The 26435-nt window shown below is 39.0% G+C and overlaps 1 protein-coding gene across 1 annotated transcript in view; it reads right to left on the bottom strand.

The window, feature by feature from the left end:
• Positions 1-26435, bottom strand: part of LRP6 (LDL receptor related protein 6) — a 204092-nt gene that overhangs the window by 76036 nt on the left and 101621 nt on the right. The window contains 4 exon segments of the mRNA XM_030539350.1: positions 4445-4616; positions 5828-6224; positions 17582-17713; positions 18487-18683. Of these exon segments, the coding sequence (XP_030395210.1) occupies positions 4445-4616; positions 5828-6224; positions 17582-17713; positions 18487-18683 (898 nt within the window).

Raw genomic sequence — 26435 nt, 5'->3', positions numbered from 1 at the left:
CACACACACACAGCGTGTGTCTCTGTCTCCCCTCCCTCCATTCATGCTGCCTTGTAGAGTGTGAGGCTGCATTAACAACGTGTTAACCCTTGAGGGCTCAGTTGAGTGCTAGTTCATCATGTAGAAGTAAGGCATTCCCCGGGAAATATCCCACCCTCTGAGTTCACCACTTCAACCAAGCTTCACAATCATCATTGTTGTGTACAGTATTCAATTGTTTAAAATTGGATTCGCTTACCATCGTTTCGCTTAAAGTAGTATTTTTCAGGAACATAACTACAACATTAAGCAAGGAGTTACTGTACATATCACATTTGTGTAATATACAAGGGCCAGAATTGAGGCAAAGCAGTTTCAGATGTATGCTTCATCTGCATGTACTTCTAATATCTACAAGAGATATTGGTTCACTCTAAACGTAACTATACAAAAACGTGTGTATTTCAACTTGGCAGGGAGTCAACTTTCCTACCTCTCAATTTTCAGTGCTTTATTAAAAAGTGGGGATTGAACAAAAGCAATCAAGCTTGTCTATACATCAGTATTTCACAATATACAGACATAGGAGACACAGAATTTCTCAATTTATTTTTTGAATGCTAGGAGAACAAAATTTCCTTATTAGGGTACTGATGCAATAGAGGGTGCTGTCATCAGAGGAAAATGTAGCCCTACAATTTCAGGATTAGAATGCAGAATGGAGCATTTGCCAGATGCTAAGCTTTTAATTCCCTGGTCATACACAATAAGGTCTTCTCTGTTCAAGACCTTTGTACCCAAAAAAATCTTAATAGCTTCCATTTTCTGTTCCTGATGAAGCAGTGTTCTGAAAGCATGCGTGTTCTTATTCTGAAAAGAAGCAAGATATAAAAGATGTTCCCCATTAATCATCAGGGTTAGGGAAAGTAATGCTAGGCATGATAAATGGAATTGGGCATACAGAAACACTCCAAGTTAGAACTGCACTCAAAATCATTAGATAATGGTTGGATCTGTATGGGAAGCACACAGTCCTGCTCAAAGCCCACTCCAGTAGATGTATGTCTGTTTCACCACTGGATTTGAGAAAAATGGAGAAAAGGAAAGAGGATGGATAAAGGATAGCTGAAGCAAAAACACACTGAAAAATTGCGAGGAAATCAGCTGTATCAATGTGCTTCCTCTAAACACAAAGACACACACACGCGTACTATATCAATACAGGTTTTGCTGGCCATTTTAAATCCAGCCTATGTCTTAAAACAGGTAGCATACGTGTCCAGAAGACGAATATTCACTTGAGCAGGAAAACATAAAACCAATTCAGCAGAGCAGATCATACATTTTTAACCTCATAGCACGGCAGGAAAATGCTTTAAACTTGTAGCAAGTCAATGAGAAATCTTCCCCACTGGTAAGCACAATAACAGCCATCCATTTCAATAGAAGTTTATCAGCAGTGAAACCTGACCGAGATAAATGAGGAAGCTTTTGAGCCACAGCCTGCTTCTGCCTGCTGCAGGCTGCCAGATAAAATGGGAACAAAAGCTCCCTGCTGCACCCCCTACCAGTCTCCATTAACCCCTGCTGATGTTTTATTATCGTCTGGGGGCTCCAGAAAAGCGTAGCATGAATCAGTGTGTAAAAATAAATAATAAAGCACATATGTGGCACAAACAAACCAGAAATCTGGCTTGCAGGAGACACTGACTTCTTTAGTAATGCAGTAAGATTACTATTTGAGTAATGCCACACATTGAAAAACAAAAAAGCAAGCACTATTTAATGATTTTGTATGGAAAAACTATTTGTATACAATAATGCATAAGCACACTGAAATGTCTCTATCTTTGTCCATATACTAGGTCACTTATCAAGCCATGAGCAGCAGGCTGAGTTTTCCTGACTACCAGTTCCAAGTTCTATGATTAGACCATGTATAAGGCCTTTCATTTTCAGTTTTTATTTTTTAAAAGAACTTCACAGGAATTTCAGTATTTATTCTAAAAATTTTAAAATGAGTGAAAACTAATTAAAAATAAAAAATGAAGGGCAGTGGGCAAGGCAGGGCAGTAGGGAGACCAACTTTTCAAAAGACAAAAGCAGGACATATGCAGGTACCCTGCCACCTGTGTGATCCTGCTCCTTCTCTTCCTCCCAAGTCCTCAACCCCTACCCCTTCTCTTTTCCCGAGGCCCTGCCTCCTGCTCCTCCCCTTTCCCCCAAGGCCCAGCCCCATGGCTAGGCTGGAAACTGGAGCAGGGCTGTGGTAAGAGCTCAGGGAGTCCAGGCAGCTGTGGAGAACCGCAGACCCTCTATTTGTCCTAGAGCAGCCTCTGCCCTGTGTCCCCAGCCTCTGGGATGAGCCAACCTAGGGCAAGTGGAAGGTCTGGGACTCCAGGACTCCCCACTGCGGCATGCCCGGCTCTGGTTTCTGGCCTGGCAGAGGCATGGGGGGGCCCCTCATGGCAAGAGGAGACTAAGGCCCACCTCAGCCTCATCCCCTCCCCCCACACCAGGAAGACACAGGTGTCACCCCTGAGCCTCAGACAGGCACAGACTAGTGCCGCAGTGAATCCAAGACAAATGCTGTCCTAGAGTCACTGAACCCAGGATTTGGACTCTGCATTTCATGACTGTCAGGATGGGTGGTCACCTTATAGGACAGAAGGTATGCTTACTACTCACAGGCGTTGGCAGTATTTGTGATGTAGCCTTGTCTCCTAGGATCTGGCTTCTTGCCTTTCTTCCTCCCTAGCTGCACAGAGGAAGCAGACGGGACTCTGGCACTTCAGCACAGCCAAGACAATACTAGGCTACACCCTGGGAGTACTGACCCCCCCCTCCCGCCAGGCATGGCCCTCTCCTGAAACCAGACTTTCAGAATGGCCCCATCCACTTCCTGGGGCCAAGCTGAAGGGTATGGGTCAGGATAGGGCTTTGCCAGCAGGGAGCTCAGTACTCACAGAGTCTAACTGCTGGCTCGTACACAGTGGGGGAGCGAGATGGGGAGGCAGCTGGGTCCCAGCAGTCGAAACCACATGCACAAAATGCCATCTACTTCCCCTGCAGGACAGAGCCCCCTACTCTGCCCCGATCATTCAGTCTGATCCCAGGAAGCAGATGGGGCTGAACTGACAGGCAGGGGCCAAGAGGGGATGCAGCCTTCCACTGCCGTTCTGTGCCTGGCCCCATCCACTTCCTCCACAAAAAATTCCTGGGTCCTGAAAAAGCTCAAATTGGGTAAAAAACGAATACTGACTTTTTCAAAATCCAGGACTTTTTTTTTTTGGAGAAAAATCAATAAATACCGAAAACAGCAGGCTACACAACATCTCAAATTAAATTAAATTAAATTCTGAGCTCCTTTTTTCTCTCCAAGGTTAAAGGACCAACTTATACTAAGGCTACACAAAAAGTGAACTTTTTTTTTGTTTTAAACAGCAGAGATCTAGTAATCTTCTTAGCACATGTACTATTTTGGTGATAATGATATTTGGTTCTCAGTTGTGTACAAGCCTTTGAGACTGTAAATTAGACACAATGAGAGATCAAATTTAGCCCAAAATTGAAAATTATGAAAATTGACCTATGGCAAATAGAAATGTTTCCTGTCCTCCCTCTTTGCTTATTTTGCCCTTCCCCATTTCTTTTTTACATAAACATTATAATGGAAAGAAATGAAAGGGGGAAGGAGCGAAACCTATTCCCCCTGCAATATCTGAAACCCTAACAACATTGTGCTAAGCATATAAGAACCTGGAAACGAAATTGACTAGAAATATATGAAAATGACTCTTAAAATGGTCTGAATTGAAAAGGGCACAAGCAGTAAAATGCACGTTTACATAATTTTTTCCTAATGTATTATTACCAGCGTAAGTAAGGACATCTGTTTTTTCAAACATATAGGAACATAAGAAGGGCCATACTGGGTCAGCCAAAGGTTCATCAAGCCCAGTATCCTGTATCTGACAGTGACCAATGGCAGGTGCCCCAAAGGGAATGAACAGACAGGTGATCATCACGTGACCCATGCCCTGTCACCCAATCCCAGCTTCTGGCAAACAGAGGCTAGGGACACCATTCCTGCCCATCCTGGCTAATAGCCATTGACGGACCTATCCTCCATGAATTTATCTAGCTCCTTTTTTTAAAAGGTGTCCTTTTTAAACAAATCCTCCCAATAGCAACTCATCCCCACTCCCCAAATCTATTATCTGGTTATTATTCCCCATTTATAAATAGAGAAACTGAAGAAGAGTAGTGAAGTGACTTGTCCAAGGCCACATAGGAAGTCACTTGGATAAGAATTAAGGAGTTCCTTATTCAGAGTAAATCCTCCACACCCATGCTGCCTCCTGAAGACCTTCACGGCAAATATATCAGTGCCTATATCTAGAAAAATGGAAGTGGCTCTATTGTTTTAACTGTGTAGAATTAATTAAAAATGCAATTAACAAACCTCAATTTTGTCTGTTTTCGCATCTCCCCAATATATTTTGCTTTCTGCATAATCCAGGGCCAGCCCATTTGGCCAGCCAAGTGAAGTATTCACCAGCACAACTCTGTCTGACCCATCTAATGCAGCCCTCTCAATCTTTGGAATTTCTCCCCAGTCAGTCCAATACATGTATCTGCAATGGAGAACAGAAGAGAAGTTTACAAATACTTTAAAACCAAAGCTTTCAACATTCATGCAGCTCATCTCTCATACCCCCAAACCAAAACTGTGTGATCAGAAGACATACAACAAAAGACCAATGCATTTCTAGGACAAATGGACATGATTTCTATCACCGAGGTGGTAAAATTAAACTCGTGCAATATGTCCTCAATGGTGCTGATATGTGTAAATGCACTGGTCAGTTTAACAGAATTTCCATAATAATTCACTGCATTTTTCATAATTGTACAGCCATTTTTTTGAGGTTGAAATAATAGCCAATTCTACTTAGTTACTCAAATCTGGAAACACGGGCAAAGACCAGAAAGAAATAAAGAGGACGAGTCAATAAGCAGAAGTAGTTTATTCATCCCCACTTGGTAATTTTCAGATAATCCAGATTTTTTAATTTCAAGCAAAAAGAGTATATGTAGTATTCATGTTCCACTACCTGCGCACATGTACATATAGACATCAGTTCCTATTTTGCTAAATTTTTGTTTGTGTTTTATATTTGGGGACAAGGTTGACTTTTTTAAAATCTTCTTCAGCTTGAGATGTACAAACACAGCGTTAAACCAGAACTGACACTAAACAGTTCTGATGTAATTTATTTAGCAATTTTGAAAAACTGCAAAATGAGAAACAGGAAAAGAATAGGAGGAAGAGGTTAAAAAAAAATAAATTTGGAAATGTAAGACCTTCCGCAAATCAAATGGTATTAAAAATCACGTGTTCTTAAATTTTCAAATCAGTGTATATACATCTGCATAGCCCAAATAATGTTACAGTTAAAAGTCAGATGAGTGAAAGTTAGAGTTAACAGCATGATAAAAAAAATTGGTATTATTTATACTCTAATACAGACAGGCTTGAATGCCACTAGAAAGCTCACTAGGGTTTGTATTTTTTGTTTGCCTTTTAAAGAGATCATAGTGTATTTGGCATCAGCGTGCTACAATGAATCTCTGCCATTACATTTCTGAATGATACAACTTTCTAATGACAGATTTCAGAGTAGCAGTTGTATTAGTCTGTATGTGCAAAAAGAAAAGGAATACTTGTGGCACCTTAGAGACTAACAAATTTATTTATGCTCAAATAAATTTGTTAGTCTCTAAGGTGCCACAAGTACTCCTGTTCTTTTTACAACTTTCTAAACATTTATAAATAGTTCCTTACCCAACCATGGGATCCAATACGATTGCTCTCGGTTCTTCCAAGTCTTCTGATATCAAGATCTTTCTCATAGTCCCGTTAAGTCTTGTCACCTCTATGCGGTCAGTACCGGTGTCCGTCCAATAAAGGTTTCGGGCAACCCAGTCCACAGCAATGCCATCAGGATGCGCAATCTGTGCTGTGACAATGAACTGACTAGCTGAGCCATCTATGAAAGAGCGGCGAATGGCCCTCACCTCATCATCAGTCCAATAGATGTATCCTTCCACGGGATCATAGTCAATAGCAATGGCATGGCGGATGTCCTCCAGCTGCAAGACAATGTCTGTAAAATCTGGGGTATCCAAGGAAATGCGCCTCAAGTCCGTCCTGCGGGCTAGGAGCAGTAACTCGGTGGCACCTGAATATATCAAAACCAAACAAACAAAAAAAAACTTTAACTCAAAAATTGCACATGATAAATATGTAGATTCTGAGCAGGATTCTCAGCTGCTGCAAATTAGTGTGGCCCCATTGACTTCAGTGGTACTATGAAGATTGATTTGCACCACTTGAGAATCTGGCTCAAAGTTCTTCAGTGTGAATTTTGGATCCAATGCTGAATGATTCCCAGGACACTTGAAGTTCCTTTCTGTAGAAAAGGACCATTAAAATCTGCATGACATTAAGAAAATGTTGATGAATACTACTCTTTTGGTCCAACTTGAATTGTACATAGTATGTAAATTTTGCAAAGTTTAATATATTACAGTATGCTATAGATATATAGACTTGGCAGAATTAGATTTTTGTACATATAATTTCAATGGCTAATATCTGTTTACTTTTAAGATTTTTTTAAAGATTGTTATCGATCTACATTTTCAAAGCTGTGGAAAATTAAGGGAGGATCACAATTATTTAATGACAGCAGATGCTGAGATTCAAAACATAAAAGCTTTACAACTGTTACAATACAAATTGTCAACCTCACATGTCAAAATATACAAGGTAAAATATCCTTAAATCAAATTAATAAACTCTCAGGCAATATTTTTCTTATTCTATCTGTAAATTTTCAATATAAATGGAAATACTTTTTCATCGGGGTGTGTGTGTATGGTGAAATAAATATTTACCAATAAAAACTGAATCCTTCCAAGACTGATTGTGTTTGTGTGTGTGTGTTTAACGTACAGATTAAAAGAAAGCTGTGAAAGCAAATCAACAAATCTGTTGTGACTGTATTGGAACCAACAGTTGGCTACCCTCTCCTAGATAAAATATCTGGTGGAAATAGGGAAAAAACCTCTCATTAAAAAAATGTGCATTTAAACAGTGAAATACCTATGAAACAAGAAGTTAATATAAAACAATGAGAGTCACCTTCCTGTGAAAAATTCCTGTGTCAATCAACCTTGCTTGCTTAACGGGGGGAAATGCATTATATTGCCGGGATTCACTCATTAAGCTGGATAAACTCTTCATTAACACATCTAATGAAAGAAGTCGATATCAACATGCGAAGACCACTACTATATAGGCTTACAAAGTCATGCTGAAATAAAATGTACTAATGCCTTTACAATCTTTAGATTTATAGAGGGGAAAAAACAACATCTGTTCATTTATGCTGTAGATGATATACCTCTACCCTGATATAATGCGGTCCGATATAATGCGAATTCAGATATAACGCAGTAAAGCAGCACTCCGGGGGACGGGGCTGCTTTACCACGTTATATCCGAATTCGTGTTACCTCCCCACTCCAGCTCACCTCTGCTCCGCTGCCTCCTCCTCCTCCTCCTCCTCCCTCCATGAGCAAGCGGCTCAGTTCCACTTCCCCTCCCTCCCAGAGCTGCCACGCCAAACAGCTGATTGGTGTGGAAAGCCTGGAAGGGCCAGGGGAGAAGCGGAGCTGCAGTGCACTCGTGGCAGGCGGAGGAACGGAGGTGAGCTCGGGGGGTGGAGGGGGCCAGGGACGGCCACAGCAAGTAATAGGAGGTGCAGAGGAACTGCTCCCTGCTTATCTCCACCTCCTCCCCTGAGTTGATTGGTACAGCAAGCCTGGAAGGGAGGGAGGGAAGGAGAAGCAGAGCGGTGGCAGCGCACTCAGGGAGGAGGAGGAGGCAGATCAGAGGTGAGCTGGGGTGGAGAGCAGTTCCTCTTCCTACCCTGATATAACACGGTGAGATTTTTTTGGCGCCTGAAGACTGCATTATATCGGGGTGGAGGTGTATTTCCATAGAGCACAGCACAAGCTGCGTGTCCACCTAGTGGTAAATTTGTCATTGTATCTGAAAAGACTTTTATTTTCAATTATAATTTATTTTGCAGGGTTTTACAGATTTTTTTATCCTATGCCAATAAATTTCATTTTTATTTAAGATAAATCACCTCATCAATTTCAGTTATGTTGGTTTACCTATCTGGTAAGGAGTCACTGGATGGGTTCAAAAGGATCACAATCAGGGATGGCTTTAGGGGGTAGAAAGCAGAGGAACTGCTTAAGGCCCCAGAAAGCGAATGTGTATGTTTCAGCCACGAGCAGCGTCTGAAGCCCAAAGCCCTGAGCTTAAGGCAGGGGGCTGCAAGTTTTTCTAGTGGGGGAGGGGGAGTCACACTTTTTTTTTCCTCTTTAAGTCCAAAGAGGGCTACCAGCACAAAATGGTTGAGAAACACTGCTAAAGATGGTGATTTTGAACAAGCAAAGTTTAGAACATTAATACAAGTGTTCTTTCTTAAAAATGGACTAAAAAGACCTGCATTATTCTCCATTCTAAACCATCGCGTTCTGATTTAGAAATATATGTATACATTTTTCAGCTATTTAGCTAGTGAAAAAACTCTTTTTATGCATTATCCAATGCAAGTTTTCACCATCCTGCAACTATATTTTTATGCATTCTTTAAACTTTAACATGCAACTTAAACAAAAGAAAAACAGACCAGGGTTACAAGGGTATGCTACAGAGCAATTAAACACTCGTAGCTGGCCCATGACAGCTGACTCAAACCTGGGTTGTGAGGCTATGTAAAAGTGTAGTGTAGATGTCCGGTCTCAGGGATCCTTCCCCATCACAGGATCAGGAACCCAGGCTCCAGCCTGAGCCCAAACGTCTACACTGCAATTAAACAGCTCGAAAGCATGAGCCCAAGTCAGCTAACATAGGCCAGCTGCAAGTGTTTAATTGGTGTGTAGACAGACACTATGAGTCCCATGGTTACAAAAGTTCAAAAAAAACCAAGCAACTGTGTCACAGAAGTCTATTAACATACCATATCCACAAATATAAATAAATGAATAAATAAATAAAACCTTGATTCAATGTCAAGGTCAAAACATACTCACACTGAATTATCACATATACAGTAACAGATTCACAAGTAATCAATTTGCCACCAACTACCTCAACTATTCATAGTCAGTTAACAAAAGATTCTCCAATACATCCTCATCAGAATCTGCATTACCTTTTATCCAAGCTTCCATTTGACCTAAACAGTAGAAATAATATGATTTTGGAATCACTGATTAATCTTTATCTTCATCATCATCATCATCATCTATTGCAGTTAAAGTGGAAGGAATGCATTACCATTAGGTTTGTAGATGATCAAAAGAGGTCATATGAAGTATTTCAGACAGTAATTTTAATATGTAACTTTAAAAAACTTTCTTGCACATGGCTGAAAGTTATGATCACTTTGAAGAACTATTGCCAGTTTGCCAGAAAGACTTCAGCTGAGTAAAGTACTGTCTGTGCTGAAATTCACGCTTAAAATTGACAGACTGATCACCTGATTGTTCCTAAATAAGCTCCATTTCAACAGAGCATTGACAAAAGAAAACAAAAGGATTTGACTAAACAAAACAGACTGCAGGCTGGACTCCACTGGAGAACATACAATGGTATAGCTGCAACTCTCAGGAGCATGAAAAAACCACACCTCTGAGTGATGTAAACATACCAATCTAACCCCTAGTGTAGACAGTGCTATGTCTATGGAAGAATGTGTCTGTTGGCCAAGCTACTGCTTTTTGGGGAGGAGAATTACCAACGCCGACAGAACCACCCCTCCCATCAATGGAAGTATTGTCTACACTGAGAGTTGCAGATGTGCTGCCATGGCATTTTAAGTGTAGACATACCTGTATCTCTAGGACTCCTGTCTTTACGACCTCATTCAATATCAGAAAATTACTGGCTTTCAGTTAACCTGTGTTGCACACCAGATCTTTGAGCTAAGAATTTCATGGTCTTTATCTAGGAGCGTAGCAAACATTCCATTCCTCAGACAAAACTAACCCTGCAAAAATATGGCCAATCAAGCAATAAAAAGTTTAAAACGTACTTTAAAGTGATTATCCACACCTCTGTAAGTAGACAACTTATCTAGCTAGTTATATCGCCTTTGAAAGCCACTCTGTTAGGAAAATGGGAATTGATTAGCAGAGAAGCACCTCATCAGAAGTTTAGACTGAAGCGACATCACTTCAGATGACCTCAGCAGACTCTCCTTGTCCTGATCAATACCCAAAGTAGTAAATCTTGACGTTGGAATGTCTATAGAATGACCATGGGCCACACATCACCACCTTGATCATCATCAAGGAACAAACAAGGGAGGACTCAAAACTAAAACCTAGACAAACTTGTACAAAACATCAGTTGAAAAGTCTCATAACATTGGATTGTGATGATTATGTTCAAAGGAATATGCACAACATGTAGATTGCTTAAGACATGAGGTTTTTAAATCTCAGTATTTTGTTGATTTCAATTCCAGAGGTCATTTAAACACACACACACACACCTGAAGTTCAGCTTCAAGACTCAGTACGTACACTATCAATTTTCCAAGGTAACTACTCAGGATAGCGGCAGCTTGTAACTTTTGTCCTTTGACCTCCACAGTAATGAAGTTTAACTTAAAATTTGTGTGTTTTTGTTTCGCTTTGGTACAAGATTAAAAACAAAAACAAAACCAAGAAGCTTCTGCCTCCACTGGTGAACAATACAGGAAAAATCTTACCGTGTGTGCATACTTAAGAGGGAAAAATGCAGAAATGCACTGGGTTTGTGCATGCCAGTGTACAGGGTTTCAAGTTATCATTTATTGGGACACTTAACTCTTTATGAATATACAAAATGGTTCATAACCCCACCACCACCAATGGATTCAAATACCTCTCAGACTTCAGTGGGAGAGGAGAACACCCAGGAGCTACAAAATGTAATGTACTTTTTTAATTCAAGTGTTACGAAGCTATATTTAGAGTTGGCATTTACCAGTACCCCAAAAATACTGAAGTAGTGCTATAAATTAAACGGGCAGGTTCTTAAAATCAGGTCCTCTGATTACCATCCTGCTGATCTCTCACACAATTTATGAGAATTTTAGCACCCAAGAGTTTATATGTGATTAAAGTTGGTGACCAAGACAAAAACACTGGGAGGGCGAGGGCTAGCTCAGTGGTTTGAGCATTGGCTTGCTAAACCCAGGGTTGAGAGTTCAATCCTTGAGGGGGGCCATTTGGGGATCTGGGGCAAAAATCTGTCTGGGGATTAGTCCTGCTCTGAGCAGGGGGTTGGACTAAATGACCTCTTGAGGTCCCTTCCACCCTGATATTCTATGATTTCAAAAAAAAAAAATTATATAAATACAAGTTAGGTACTCATTAGGTCACTGGGTGCTCAGTACTTTTTGAAAAGTCAAGCCATTTATTTAGGTGTCTAAATATGATTACTCTAGGGCACCTATGTTTGAAAACTTTAGCCTATTTTTCTTAAGCAGTTTTGAAGTTGGGCTTTGCAAGCTTGCAGTGCATTGTAAGCTCTACTACGCCTAATATTTCTCTAGAAAGTCGCTACTGATAATCAAGTCTAATTTAAACACATGGGGTGGAGGAGAGATCTGGGAAAGAATGGGAAGAAGCAAGCTGATACTTGCAATGACATAACTTTAAAGTCAAGTGTGTCATGACCTGCCAAGCTTTACAATGAATTCCAGCTTTACAACGGTATAAAAAAAGCATCTGCTTCTTGCCCTGGTGATCTGTACATTATTTTACTTTAAAACCATTGTTGGTCCCTCAGGCTAACAGTATTTTCTTGGTATTGGTCCAGGCCTATATAAATAACAAGACCCAGGCCTATCACAAGTCTAATTGTCTCACTGTGGCTTATCACGCATAAGTAATGAATAAATTCTCAATACAATTATTACGTATTTGAGTAAACTTTCTGCTCCTAAACAAAAAAAACCCCACTTTCCCTTGATTTTTATCCCACCCATTGTTGTACCAGTTGCTGTCAGTCTGCCCCTGCTACTACAGAAGGAGAGACGAGAGAGGACTTCAGCAAGATTTCTCTTCTAGATGACAAGAGCCTTGAATTTGCAGAGGAAAAGGACAAGTGTCCAGAAATTAATGGCCAATTTTCTCTCTCGTTTAAAGGGAGGTGGGAAGAGGAACAATTTTAAAGTTAAGATTCTTGATATGTATAAGGAAATTTGGATTCAGGGTTTACAGGCTGTGGAGGCAGAGAATTTAGAAGTTTTTTCCCCAAGCGGTAGTCTTAAACTGAAACAGGAAATACAGAGTTCTAGTAGCTGTCCTCAAGCCAAGACAGAAAGAAACCAACCTAGTGTAAGAGTTGCTAGATATGGATGGGAAAAACAATGTCTCTTCTTGACAGTGAACAGGAAGACCAAAGCAAGGTTCACACTTTTTTTTTTTTTTTTTTTTTTTACACACAATGCTACAGTAGAAAAATATGGCATCTCCTCACTAAGTGAAGGCAACTACTGCAGTGTTCCTTTCCAAGGGCCAACAGTTAAACTATATCGGTGGAAGAAAAAGTGGGAAATTATAAGAAAATCTAGTGCACATAAGGACACCGAGTGCAAGCGAATGAACAAGGGCATCTTCCCAAGATCAACAAGAATGCAGTAGGCCTCTAAAACAAACCCAAATTTTACCATTAAAAAAATGAAATGTCAAACAGCTTGTATAAACAGCATATATATAGCCAGAGTGTCAACAGAATTAGGTTCATATGATCCATGTCATACTGAAAAACACCCCAAAGTGCTTTACAGAACAGCAAGCTAAAGTATCAGTAGTACAATGACAGCGTAGGAAAATTTACTGCAGGGGTCGGTAACCTTTCAGAAGTGGTGTGCTGAGTCTTCATTTATTCACTCTGATTTAAGGTTTTGAGTGTCACTAATACATTAACGTTTTTAGAAGGTCTCTTTCTGTAAGTCTATAATATATAAATAAACTATTGTTGTATGTAAAGTAAATAAGGTTTTTAAAACGTTTAAGAAGCTTCATTTAAAACTAAATTAAAATGCAGAGCCCCCAGGACCGGTGGCCAAGACCAGGCAGTATGTGCCATTGAAAATCAGCTCACATACCGCCTTCGACACGCGTGCCATAGGTTGCCTACCCCAGTATACCGGCTATAGCAGCTGCATGCTCAAAATAGCTCAGTAGGCCTTAGACATATCAATTGAGGAACTGCTGACTGGCAAACTGGTCATTCTCCCTCTCTTTTCTTTGAGTAATGGGGATTTTTGAACTTTCACCCACATGTTGGAGGAGTGTTAGCATTGGAAGTAAGCCAAAGTCCCAATTAGATAATTGTTTTCTTTTGGAAGGGGAGTGGAAATTAAAAGTGACTGATCAGTCAGTATTATTAGTCATGAGGAGAATAACTAACTTTATCTCAGCTCATACATCAACCCTTCTTAAAATACTCTGGAGAGAAGTTTATGGAATCCACCCAAAACAGGGAAGGGGAAAAAAAGAAAAGGTATTGTTCTGAACAGTCAGAAAAAATGAAGTTCCTCTAACGTGCGACTTAAAAAAAAAAATCAACACTAGAAAAAACATTTTGCTATAAACTGGGACTATTCAAAAATGTTAGTTGTCATGGAAACTGCTCAATGAGGGTCAGCCAGCCTCACCTTTGGCTGCAAGGATCATCTGTCAATGCCAAACCATTGCAAACATGCACACAATACTCACCCTCCAAATCTTTTCCGTTCTGGCCAGTGCGCTAATTTAACATTCCAGAAAAATAAGGATCTCTGCTTCTCAGAGGTATTACTTTCAGTATGAAACAATTTACTATTTAGTTTCAGAACTATCATGATTCTTGCTCAGATCATCACTAGAAGATAAAATTGCCTTGAAAGAAAGAAGCATTGTCTCTCCCCTCATCTTCACTACTCTTTGACGGGAAATCATCTTTTTTCCCAGCAAAGTAAAAAATGTTACATTTCAAAACCTCGGCTGAAACTTTAATTATTCAGCTTTTTTTGTTTTTTTCAGCACAACTGAAATTTACTGAATGGATCTGGCTCACAGGGAAAATTTGATTTTTTTTTGTAATTCACTGTGTTCAGTTTCACTCTTTCCGTGACAGACACATTTAACAGGCCAACTGCAGAGTAAAAATGGAAAGACAATTTATTTCACTAATATCAGTAAGCAGCCTAAAAGATTAATAGATTCTAGGACTGGAAGGGCATCCCTGATAGACATTTATCTAACCTACTCTTAAGTATCTCCAGAAATGGAGATTCCACAACCTCCCTAGGTAATTTATTCCAGTGTTTAACCACTCTGACAGTTGGGAACTTTTTCCTAATGTCCAACCTAAACCTCCCTTGCCACAGTTTAAGCCCATTGCTTCTTGATCTATCCTTCGTTGCTAATGTGAAGCAGTTTTCTCCCTCCTCATGACATCCTTTTAGATACCTGAAAACTGCTATCATGTCCCCTCTCAGTCTTCTCTTTTCCAAACTAAACAAACCCAATTCTTTCAGCCTTCCTTCATAGGTCATGTTCTCTAGACCTTTAATCATTCTTGTTGCTCTTCTCTGGACCCTCTCCAATTTCTCCACATCTTTCCTGAAATGCAGTGCCCCGAACGGGACACAATTCCACAAAGAGGAAGTCTACACATAAACAAGAACAGATTTACTTTTTAGATTCTTGGGAATCCTGCTGGCCTGCTCTTTTTAACTGTGATACCCCCAAAAATTCACAGTTTTGACATTTCACAACTACCAAAAGCAATTAGAGGCCACTTGGAGCTGGCTCTGTAGGGCTCAGAAAAGTCCTATCTCCCTCACCCACAGCAGCCCCAAGTCTCTGTCACCTTCCCCACCTCAAAGAAAGAGCACGATTGTCAAAGATACCTTTTTATTATTATATAGCCTCTGGGCAAAGCATAACAACTTTGAAAGCTGGACCATACGCAACACACAGGCCTTGCCTGGTTCCCTTTGATCCTATCCTCCCCTAGCAGCCGTGATTTATCAGTATGATGCATACTGGGGCATTAGCTCAGCACAGTGGGACATCCTAGAAGGCGACACAAGGCTTGAGGTGTATACATTTTTACTTTGTTTTGCACTGACTACTCTAATCCTGTTTAGCAGAAGGGTATACAGCACGTATTGACCAATGAAATGGATTTTCCATTTTTAATTTCCATTCCACCTCTTAAAAGGTGGGCCCGTTATTTTGGATGATTCAGAGAGCATAAACAGGCAGAGTCAGAGTTTAAGACCAGAGTGACCACCAGATCATCTTATCTGCTCTCCTGTATATCAGAGGCCACAAAACACCATCCAGCCACCTCCATACCAAACAACCATAATTAGACCGAAGTATTATAGCCCTCAGGAGACTAAATTATAGTGTGCCACAGGCAGAGAAAAGGAGGGTCACACAACTTGATACTGATACGATCATCCAAGTGTGTCTGCTGCACATATTCTACATTTCACTAGCACAATGCTTTAAAGTGATTCTTAATAAATAAAACCACCAACATGAAGAGCTACGCTGTATGTCTGAACAGGAGCACACTAATGGTTCAGTGTCATGTTCTTATGGAGAGAATGGAGTAAAAATTGACTCATTATGAACCAGGCAAAGAAATAAGCTGATACATTTATGGCTGTGAATACCAGATTCCAATATCAGAGTTTAAATCATTATATGAGATTTTTATTTAAGAAAATAAATTCTCTTCATCCACTTGCCTCAGATAATTTATTCTGACAGGCAATAAAAACATCATTAGCTTGTTCATCATGGTAAGGGTGGGAAAGTACATTTTTTGCATGGGCTGGCAATTCCTCATGACAATTTTGCAAGGCTGCTTTGGAATCTTTACGCTTTTTTGCTCTATGTAAAAGAAGCAATTTAATTTAATAGGGTTCTCAGACACATCTAGCCATGTTAAACAATCAGGAGAAGGAGTGAAATAGGATGAGATAAGAGGAAACACTGAAGGATCAGCTGACAAGTCCTACAAAATGTCAAATTAAATATAAAAGGGTATTCATATAAAGTACATTAATAAAAAATTTTTTTCAAATTATTCTATTAATATTAATTCTGCTGTATCATTTCATGGTTTTTCCCTCCCTCTTGCTACCTTTTCAGTGGGGAGAGAGTCTGCATGAAAAAAGGCTCTTTGTTTTACAAGAGTTAATTTGATTCTGATACTTATTCTCCAGGTGTTTGACATCAGGATCATCATAGCAATCTGATCCAATGTTAAAAATTATTTAGATTTTCAAATATGAGTGCCTAAAGTTAGACACCTGAATCTATATTCAGGCACTTCAGTAAACATCGCTTAATTTTCAGGAAGGGATGTTGATCAGTCATATTTCCTCAAACAAGTAAGCTAGACCTCTGGGTGCTCAACACTTCTGGAAATAATGCCACTTTTATTTTAGTGCCTAAATATAGATTCAAGTGCCTAACTTCCAGCACGTGAGTGTGAAAGTTTCAACCTATGATAGAAGCAGCAAAGAATCTTGTGGCACCTTATAGACTAACAGACGTTTGGAGCATGAGCTTCTGTGGGTGAATACCCACTTCGCCGGATGCATGCCGATGTTAGGTATGCATGGGTAGGATAAGTAGCAGCATTATAGAGACACTTTAATTTGTTGGATCTCACTAATCAAGAAAGGATGAAAATATTTAATGTACAACAACAGAAGTGCTTTACAGACATTAATTCACTGAGGCCAGGTCTACATTACAGGCTTATATTGGTATAACTATGTTGCTCAGGGGTGTGAAAAGCCCACATCCCTGAGCGACAGAGTTATTTCAACCTAACACCCAATGTAAACAGGGCTATGTTAGTGGGAGAGCTTCTCCGTCAATACAGCTGCCACCTCTCAGGGAGGTGGATTAACTACACCAATGGGAGAAGCTCTCCCATCAGCAGAGGAGCATCTGCACTTAAGCGCTACAGTGGTGCAGCTGCACCTATGCAGTATTTTAGGTGTAGACCTGCCTTAAAAAGCAATATATGAGGTAGCTGTTACCTCTCTTTTTAGAGATGAGAAAAACCAAAGCTTAAAATGCTAGTCCAATGCCACACAGTCAGTCAATCAGTGGTGGGAGTACACCCCAAATATTTTGTCTCCGGTACCTACTCTTTAGCCATGAGACCATGCCTTCTCTTTTAAAAAAAATAGAGACACAAGCCTATTAACAGAACACAATTAGAAATTTTCCAGGCATATGCAAGTCTTCAGGGAATATTCCCTATAATTTACATCTGTACTGGAAAAGCATAAGTTATTCCATCATACTTTTTTCCCACAATAATATTTCCAACCCATGAGCCCCTTCATATGCATTATCAAATGAAATGGACAAACACCTTTCTTGCAGAAACTACATAAAGTTTATTCCAAAATAATCTTTCAAAAACAAAGCCTACCATCTTTGCAGGTCTTTCCATTCTCAAGGAGTTTCACACCAGTGGGACAAGCACACTGATAAGAAGGCTTGATAGGAGACATCAAACACAAGTGGGAGCAGCCACCATTATTACTTCCACATGGGTTTGTAGCTGTTGAATATAAATCACAGATTAATGTTTCTGATAATAAATGACCTCATCTCATGTGTCAGGAGGCATAAGCCTTTTTGAGTTGTAAGAGTTTGTGATAGGAAAGTGGATAAAGGAGGAAATAATAAACACAGAACAAGTAAAAGTTAATTCAAAGCATTAAGAGTGGATAATTATTGCTCCCAACTGCAAAGACATTGCATATTTCCTTTCTTGAAAATGTGGCATTTGGCTCTACATAGGATTCTTTGTTTCATCTGTGCTCTTATCAGTTTCACAAACAGCTCAGCAGCAAAAAAAAGCAGCATGTACAAAAATACAAAATGCAAGCAAGATAAATTCACTAAAAGGTTAAGACTACAGAGCTAGTCCTATTTAACACCATTAGCTGCATCAACAATAGTTTCCATTCAGGAACATGGACTTCTCAGGTAATGCTCAAAAGAGAGAAAAAATACAAGTCCCCTATTGTTTAAATCTCCAGCACATGGCCCCCTTAAAAATAAATAAATAAAAAGGAAAGCTGCACAGCATCACTACGGCAGGCAAGAGGAGGAGGGGTGAGATGTTTTATTAAGGTTAAAGAACGTAAAGAATATTCAGTGTCCCTTTGGGTTTATTCCCCAATTCCCTTCTTTGGAAACTGTTGCATCAAAACAAATGAAGCTATCCGGCTCCCTCGCAATTTCCTCCTGTCCCCAAACAGAAAGGCAAAACAGACTTTTACAGATCAGTTCCAACTTGCAGCTAGAAAAGAAAGCAAGACTCCTTACCATTTGGCTGCCTCCGTTGGCTGAAAACATGGATATCCATGGGAGAGAAAATGTTGGAATGTATTTCACGCAGGTCCTCCCCAGAGTACTTGTTGCAGGCCAAGACAGAATGAGTGTTCCAGTCAGTCCAGTACAATGTGTCCCCAAACAATGTCAAAGCAAAAGGGTGTGGAAGGGATCCTTTAACCACTGCTTGCCTAATAGGGTACGAGGAAGAAAATACATGCTCAAACATAATTAAAAATACGCTTTTGTTCTGAATTTTATGTTTAAGTAGTGTAGTATTTATGAAAAGGTGTTACAGTGATAGCACTGCTGAACAAAGCCTTCTGTTTATTCATGGAACAGCGCATTAGCAACGGAGGGCAATTCACTTTCTATTGGCCAATCCGTTGATGCCAGAATGCCAACAGATGCTAGCTGTGAGGGGTATATAGCTCCACTAACAAAGCACTATAAAAGTGACAAGGAGTAGTTACCTTTTCAAAATGCTGCACAGAGTCATACTGAGATTACCAATTCATTTCACACATGCCAAACTACTGATAAATAATTCAAGTTACTTCCAACCTTGACACAAATTTAGAACTGAAAGGGTTTGTGATCCATTACCAAGCCTCTAGGCCACCATCTCTTCCAGCTTTACTATTATTTTCAATCACTTGAAGAATAGATATAGTATCAAAAATTTAAATATTACCAAGTGTTTAAACACCAGAGTTGTTCTTATCATTCATTACACTAGATTGTTCTAATATTTATTAAAAGCAGGACCATTAAGAAACTCATTCTTTGGCCACATTGCTATGATATCTCTTCTCATCCCAGGGTCCCCTTTTATGTGATCCTTACCTATCCCTAAAATGTAATACAAACATTGTTGAAGGCAACGTGTTCGAGTTTCTGCTATGTTGAAATCAGTCATTATGAATCTGGCCTCATGAGATTCAAACTGAGTAATTTGTGCGTGTGGTTGTTTGTTTGTTTTTTGTTTTGTTTTAACAGCAGCTTGTTCTACTTCACCTCACACGTATGAAACACTGTAGCTGACTTCCAAACACCCCTTTACCCATTGTTCTGTTCTGAATGTTATTTTTTTTTAATACCTCTATGTTTTTGCCATTCCTTGCAGTCACTACCTAGCTTCTGCTTAGAAAATACATGAAGTAGGACTTAACAAAAATGTACATACATTTCCACTAGACATTCAGTTGCTGGCACAGGTCAAACTCAGTTTGGCAAACTGCATTTACTTAAGAGGACTACTAAAGTAAGGCAGACATTCTAAAAGATAGTTATTAAACATCACTTCCCATGAATTCTGGAGACACATTCCTGACCAAAGATTAGGGCTTGAGGTATAGGCTCAGTTTCTTTAGGATCAGGATTTGTAAGATATACAATGAGCAGCCAGCCTCATTTCAAAGTCTTTTCTTGAGTGGAAAGGAGTTGCTGGTTGCATAAGTTGTTGGAGAAATATCCATAGACTCCCTCAAACCAAGGAGTCAATAACTGAATGAGGGACAATACTCTTAACTTCTCTGATCAGCATTAAAAGAATAGCAGCAGGACAGTACTTTGAAGTATGAACATGTACTGGACCAGTAGCTCTTTGGATAAAGGACGTTGCAATTTCTAGTACTTTCACTCTAGCACATTTAATTATTAATGAATAATTGTCTTTTAAAAACTGCTACTCTTCAATTTGCTAGAAAAACATGCTGATTCATTTAATGGTCATTTTTATGTTCCAACACCACACTAAATAAAATCTTTCCTTATATTTTGCAATAGGATCTCGGATATCAAATCATAACTGCTCTTTTACATGCCTCCATCTGAGTCAGACAGGTATATATTAGCACCTAATTAAAATGAGGAAACTCAAGTTCACACATTGTGAGAGACTATTATAATGTGGCTTTCAGCTAAAATCCAACATTTTGACAATGAAGCTTGACCTACTAGTACTCCCAGAATAATGGAGTTTTAAAAAATATATGCCAAATAGCCATTAAAAAGCTTTCAAGTTTGCATAATTAGTCACAGGTTATAACAACAGGACCAGATTTTGTCCAAGTCTTTTAACATATCACATAATAATTAAAAACAGCAGAATTCCAAGGTCTCACTGATTACCAACCCTCTCACTGCCCCGCCTCCCATCCCCTCTCCCCGCGCCCCCCCCACATACCCCGTGGTTGAATTTAAATAAAGTGCCCAGATTTTTAAACATCCTCCAGCCCCAAGAGCCCTCAAAGAGAACATGTCATTGAGAACAATGGAAGATGCTGGGTGCAGAGCACTTTTGAAAATTTAACCGTTAACATGCAGTGCATAAAATGAATTGTGATCCTTATCTAAGCCTGACCCTATATGGAAAGGTTCATAAAGAGTAGGAAGCTACTTCACTTGATTGTTCTATCAGTTATGTGGTTATACTTAAGTGTTTGTTATTTTTTCTGTAGATAAAAACACAGATCATGGTGAAAAAGTCTTTCAACCTAAGTACACAGGTACTGGTTTCTGGTACTTCATTAAGCTAAGTAATAATATAACGCTATGATCCAATTCATGTAGTTTTCTGGACTGTAATTAGGAGATGTGGTGATAGTTCATTCTCAGTCACCTAATCTAAATGGCATTTTATTCTAATATGGGCCATATTAGCAAGTTTGCTGATGAGTAGCTAGACAATTTGGATCAACAATGAAGTTGAGCTCCACTAAACAGACCTTGCCAGCCCTAGATTGGAGGTTGTTGGGGTGTTTTTTTTTTTGGGGGGGGGAAGGGGGGGAAAGAGTGTGGAAAGCGTGGGGTGGGGGGAGAGTGGAACCACAGAAAGCAGGAAAAGGAAGAGAGGTGAAATAAAACAAGCAATACTCCTTCTCTGGTTGCTATAATGCAATTTTGTTAAGTATGATCTGCATTAAAGGCTGCAAGGTTTTGGTGGGAGAAGGGGAAAAACTGGAAGGAAATAATTTTTACCTTGATTCACTAATTATGAAAGATTCCAGAGTGTCAGTACTTGAGAGTGATGTTGTATATTTAACTACTGTTAACAGCAGTGCAAGTTTCCCACAACAGTCCTGGTAATGTGCTTAACCACTGATGCAAACCAATCCCACTTAAGGGTAAAAGGGGAATTGGGCCTCCAACTCTATAGTGAGACTGCCAACAAGGGCACCAATTATGAGGTAGATGGTGTCTAACTGGATTGACAAGATCTGACAGCTGGCTGGTGGCAACTACTTTCAATCATTAAATTATCAGCCCATGCTCGATTTGAACAAGTGATGTGAAGGTAAGATACTGTATATCCCATTATCATTCTACCAAGCTATTCAGTTCCCTCAAAGGCTTACAGTTTAAGTGTCATAGTCAAATTACTACTTCTAATCACAGGTATGAACAGAAATAAGAGCAGGAGAGTTGGAGATAAGAGGGCAGTTTTATTAGCCCTGTAAACCTCACGGAAGTTTCTCTATCAACACATAATCATCAGATAAAAATATTTAATGGCACTAAGAGAATAACTGGAGGTTCAGCCAAAATTAACATGAAAAATGTAACCACACAATTAAACTTCAAAAGCTGGAGGTAGTTTCAAGGTGGATTAATTAAAATCACCTATTTTAATCATGATTTAAAAATCAGCAAGCAGGAAACTCTGATCTGAATCACTGATTTGAAGCTTGCTTTGTATTTGTATTACTTGGTTATTTTCCTAAAGGTTAATTTTCATTGGTTGGTGATCATTAAAACATGATGATCCTCAATTAAATATAGCCATTACAGTAAATCTGGTCTCTCTTTTTTAACCAGAAGGTTCTACCACATCTATAGACATTTATTTGAAGTAATTATATAGTCTAACTTACACATATTCAGATTCTTAATTTTTCCTAATTCTTAATGTTTACATTTTTATTTTGTCAGAAAATGGTGTGATGCATTTATTATTTACAACGTGATTTATTTTTTTTACTTATAATTTGTGACAAGCTTTATTTGGAGGGAAATTCAAACAATTAAAAATGCACAAAACCAGCATTTTAAAATTATTTTAATTGGGTAAATAAAGGAGGTTTACCAAAACATGTTTTGCTTTTAAAACCAATCAATGTATTTAAAACCAATCAATCTCTAGTTAAAGAGCTGAACTGACTTTTCCTGGTCACCACTGTCCTTCAAAATTTTAGAACTAGATCTCATCTTCTAAAACCTAGTTTTTATTCACAGATTGGAAGAGGAAATAAACTTTTCTGTTTTTTCCAACTCTCATTTGTTTCTTAATTTTGAATGGTCTAATCACTGCACTGAAATAGCTGAATAAGCAGAAATGAAGAAAATATTCTCTCTGAACCTGCAGAAGAGGCTGTTGCTACTAAAAGCCATTTCAGCACTTCAACTAACTCTGGTTCCAAGTGCTCAGCCAGTGACTTGGCAGCATATATGTACAACTTAATATTTTTTTAAATTTAAATTTTAAAATTACTGTAATAGATTATAGTAAGCTTATGCCGTAACATAGGTTCTCCAATTTAATTGTAAATAGGCTTATTTTTTTTTAAAAAAAAAGTTTGTATTTAATTTAAAATGTTTAAAAGTCCAATTAAAAACTTTTTTTAAATCACCTTTTTAATCCAGCCTGGGAAGCTTCCTTTAAAAACACTGACAAACCATATATACTGTTTTAGTGGTGGGAGAAGAGAAAGTGCACTTCTACCAAGATGACTCTCTCGTGATATGTATCACTGTTTCCTGACTATACCCAGTTATATTATCACCATGGTAATCAGAGACTATAAAATTAAAAACAGATTTTGCCAAGACGATTGCTATTGCATGAAGAAAATTTAGTTCAAGTTAAATGTATTTGCATTTATACTATAGTTTAAGATGCCCATATAATACTTTGTGAGGAAGCAGGAAGAGAAAGGAGTAAAAAATTACTATATGTAGCTACAGAAATTTAAAACAAATTGGATAAATAAAAAAAGATTGATGGCCAAGCATTTATGTATTGTATATGAAGAGCAACCAAAAATCTTGCTCTGTTGTGGAATGATTTTTTTGTTTTGTTTTGTTTTGTTTTAAGGACAACATATTGAGTACAAACATTTTTCCTACTGATGATAAAATAAATCCAGACTGTAAATGTGTAGGAAGAGGCTGGTTATACAACCTTTTTCTTGATAGGGTGGTATTTTCCTAAAATCCTGTACAACTTGCTGCCAACCCCCAAATCCAAGAACAAAACTACATGCATCCAATTTAAGATGAAAAACATTTACAGCCTTTCCCTTTTTTTTTTTTAAATGCACAAACTAAAACAGAGAATGAAGATGGTATTTTTCCAAAACTTAAAAGGGCAAACAGACTAAAGGATGCTGCATTATACTAAATCTAACACTGTGGGTCATCCACACCTCCTTATTTTAATTAAGCTTTCATGCCTCAGTAAATTCATTATTTCCTCTTTACATTAAATGAGGAAACTCTACCTGAAAACTGTATTTCAATAAATTCAGAACAGATGGGGTGCTTTCAGCCACTGTATTTCTCTCAGCTGTTTATATTCCATCTCCACAGCACCAAGAACTTCATTCTTTTATCCATATTATATACAGAATTTACTAATATACACTAATGGCTTCCAGCATGGTACAATAGACACTGAAAAAGTTTAAAAATTTTCAGTCAGCTAAAGCAACATTTTGTTTCAGTTCATCATTTCCACAATACAGAACTTAAGGAGCTGTCTAGTAACACTACTGACAGAGTCAAAACTGTTCTGAGCTAAAATTATAGGTCTCAAAAACTGAACAATGGAACTGCAGACTGAGATAATAAGAGGATAACTTGCATGATGGAGCATCCAAAACTGAGGTACCCATGATCAATAATCTTTTTTAAAAATCTTGGTCAACATTTCTGTATCAGCAGACAAAGCACATGGACAGAAAGTAGTTGGGTCCACTAGTCATGGAGGGTCTTTATCCCTACAGTCTCTTCTCTTCATGTTCCATGTTGTAGGGGCCAATCTCAGAGGTACAGAGTAAGAACTTTTTCTATGTACATTTAATTCCACCTTTCAAATGAAGATTTTGTATATATTACCAGCTCCCAGCTGTTCCAGGATAGTAAAACTATCATTGTTTTGTTTTTTGCAACTGAATTTCAAAAGCGAAAGGGAGGAAAAATGAAGTTATCCACACCACTGCCACATTCTAACAAAATAGCATATAGAACAAGTAATCTTACAATACAATTTATGTGAGAAATAGTTCTTCATGCACAACACTTGACCTTTCGTTTGTCAACTGAGTGAAGAGGGTGCAATCTTCTGTCCAGATGGGTTGATCTGATGGTGTAGAAATCCCAATTGGATGCTTGAGCATTTCCACTGAACTGAACTGCCTTGCCAAACCCTTAATAACCTACCCAATTATCCAACAGTGGGCAAAATGGGCCAATTAAGTTGAACATTTTAGTTCGTTTACACCATACAGGGACATTCCACTTTTATCTGAGTATTCATTACCCACTCAAAGGATTCCACACCAGGAATTTAAGTAACGAAATTGATGACCTGCTAACTAGGAAATCATAGGTAATGATTTAAACAAAAAAAATCTCCACTATTTCAGCATAGCTACACTTCCTTAAAAACCTCTCAGCAGTATTCCAATTAAACCATGTACAAGCACACAAACGTGCGCACAGGGGAAAAAACCCTATCAGTTCAAAATGCTAACAGCAGTCTGCAATGTTTCGCTTCACTTGTTTCGTAGTGTGGATGTGGCACCTTCCTTTGTACCACAGGGCCTCCATAATCCCACACTGCCACAGTTTGGCTTTCCCACACCAACCCCTTTCAGGCAGGTCAGGCCTTGCCTGAAACAAGATAAGTTTCTTGGACAGCTAAGAGGCAAATTTGCCATATTACTCTAAAGTGACGGTGGAATATTAGAGAAATAGAAATCCAATTTACAATCTGGAGGTAAAAGTTTTCTGATTAGTCATATAATCAAGAACACAGTCCTTAAGGGTTACTACTGGCCCACATCTACATTTGCTGGTTATTAGCCTACTGATTACATCTCTGATACTACATACTGGATCTGTTCGGAATAAATGCTCATGGGTTACATTTTTGTCACAGATTCCATTATTTTCGGGGGGGGGGGGTTATCTCTACAAAAAAGTGTTTGTACAGGTATTTTACTATATCAGTGACAGATGGGAAGATGCCAAAATGTCATTATTTTCAGTACATGAAAAGAATAATAGAAAAAACAGAACAGCAACAGACTTGTATAATACAAGTTAAACTCTGTCTTGTAGAGACTATTTCTATCTGTCTACAGACCTAAAAAGAAGCTCTTTGTAAACTCAAAAGTTTGTCTCTTTCACCAACAGAAGTTGGTCCAATAGAAGTATTACCTCACTCATCTTGTCTCCCTAGTATCTGTCTACAAAGTAAATTAATTATACCATAATCTTTAAAAAATGTCAGTTATATATCCATGACTCTTGACATTTTGGGCTATTTGCTTGCAGGTGGGTGTCCTGTTAAACAGTTTAAATGAAAATCCCAGGCCCTGTCAAGCTAAATCCTATGACAGTGGTCCACAAATTATTGGGGAGGAATGTTCAGGGGAAGGGGGTGCGGGCATCACTTGGTAAGTTTTGGACCAGCCCTCCACAGGGAGCAGGCAGGAAGAGCCACACTTCCAGCCCCACTCTGCCCCCGAGACCAGCTTCCCCATTTAATCCCACAGTCTTGTTCTGCCTCCGGCCCTGGGCCATCCCCCATGGGAGGTGAGAAGCATAGGAGTAGTTTGACCTCTATATTGGGTGGGCAGCTCCAGTCAGGCCTCCGAGGCCACATGTGGAGGGCCAAATTCAGTGCCTGCCCGTGCTTTGCAGTTTGGGGGAGGGGT

The sequence above is a fragment of the Gopherus evgoodei genome, chromosome 1 (genome assembly GCF_007399415.2).
Source record: "Gopherus evgoodei ecotype Sinaloan lineage chromosome 1, rGopEvg1_v1.p, whole genome shotgun sequence".
Classification (NCBI taxonomy): Eukaryota; Metazoa; Chordata; order Testudines; family Testudinidae; genus Gopherus; species Gopherus evgoodei.
The sequence above is the reverse complement of the archived record's forward strand: the minus strand, read 5'-3'. Positions and strand labels throughout refer to the sequence as shown.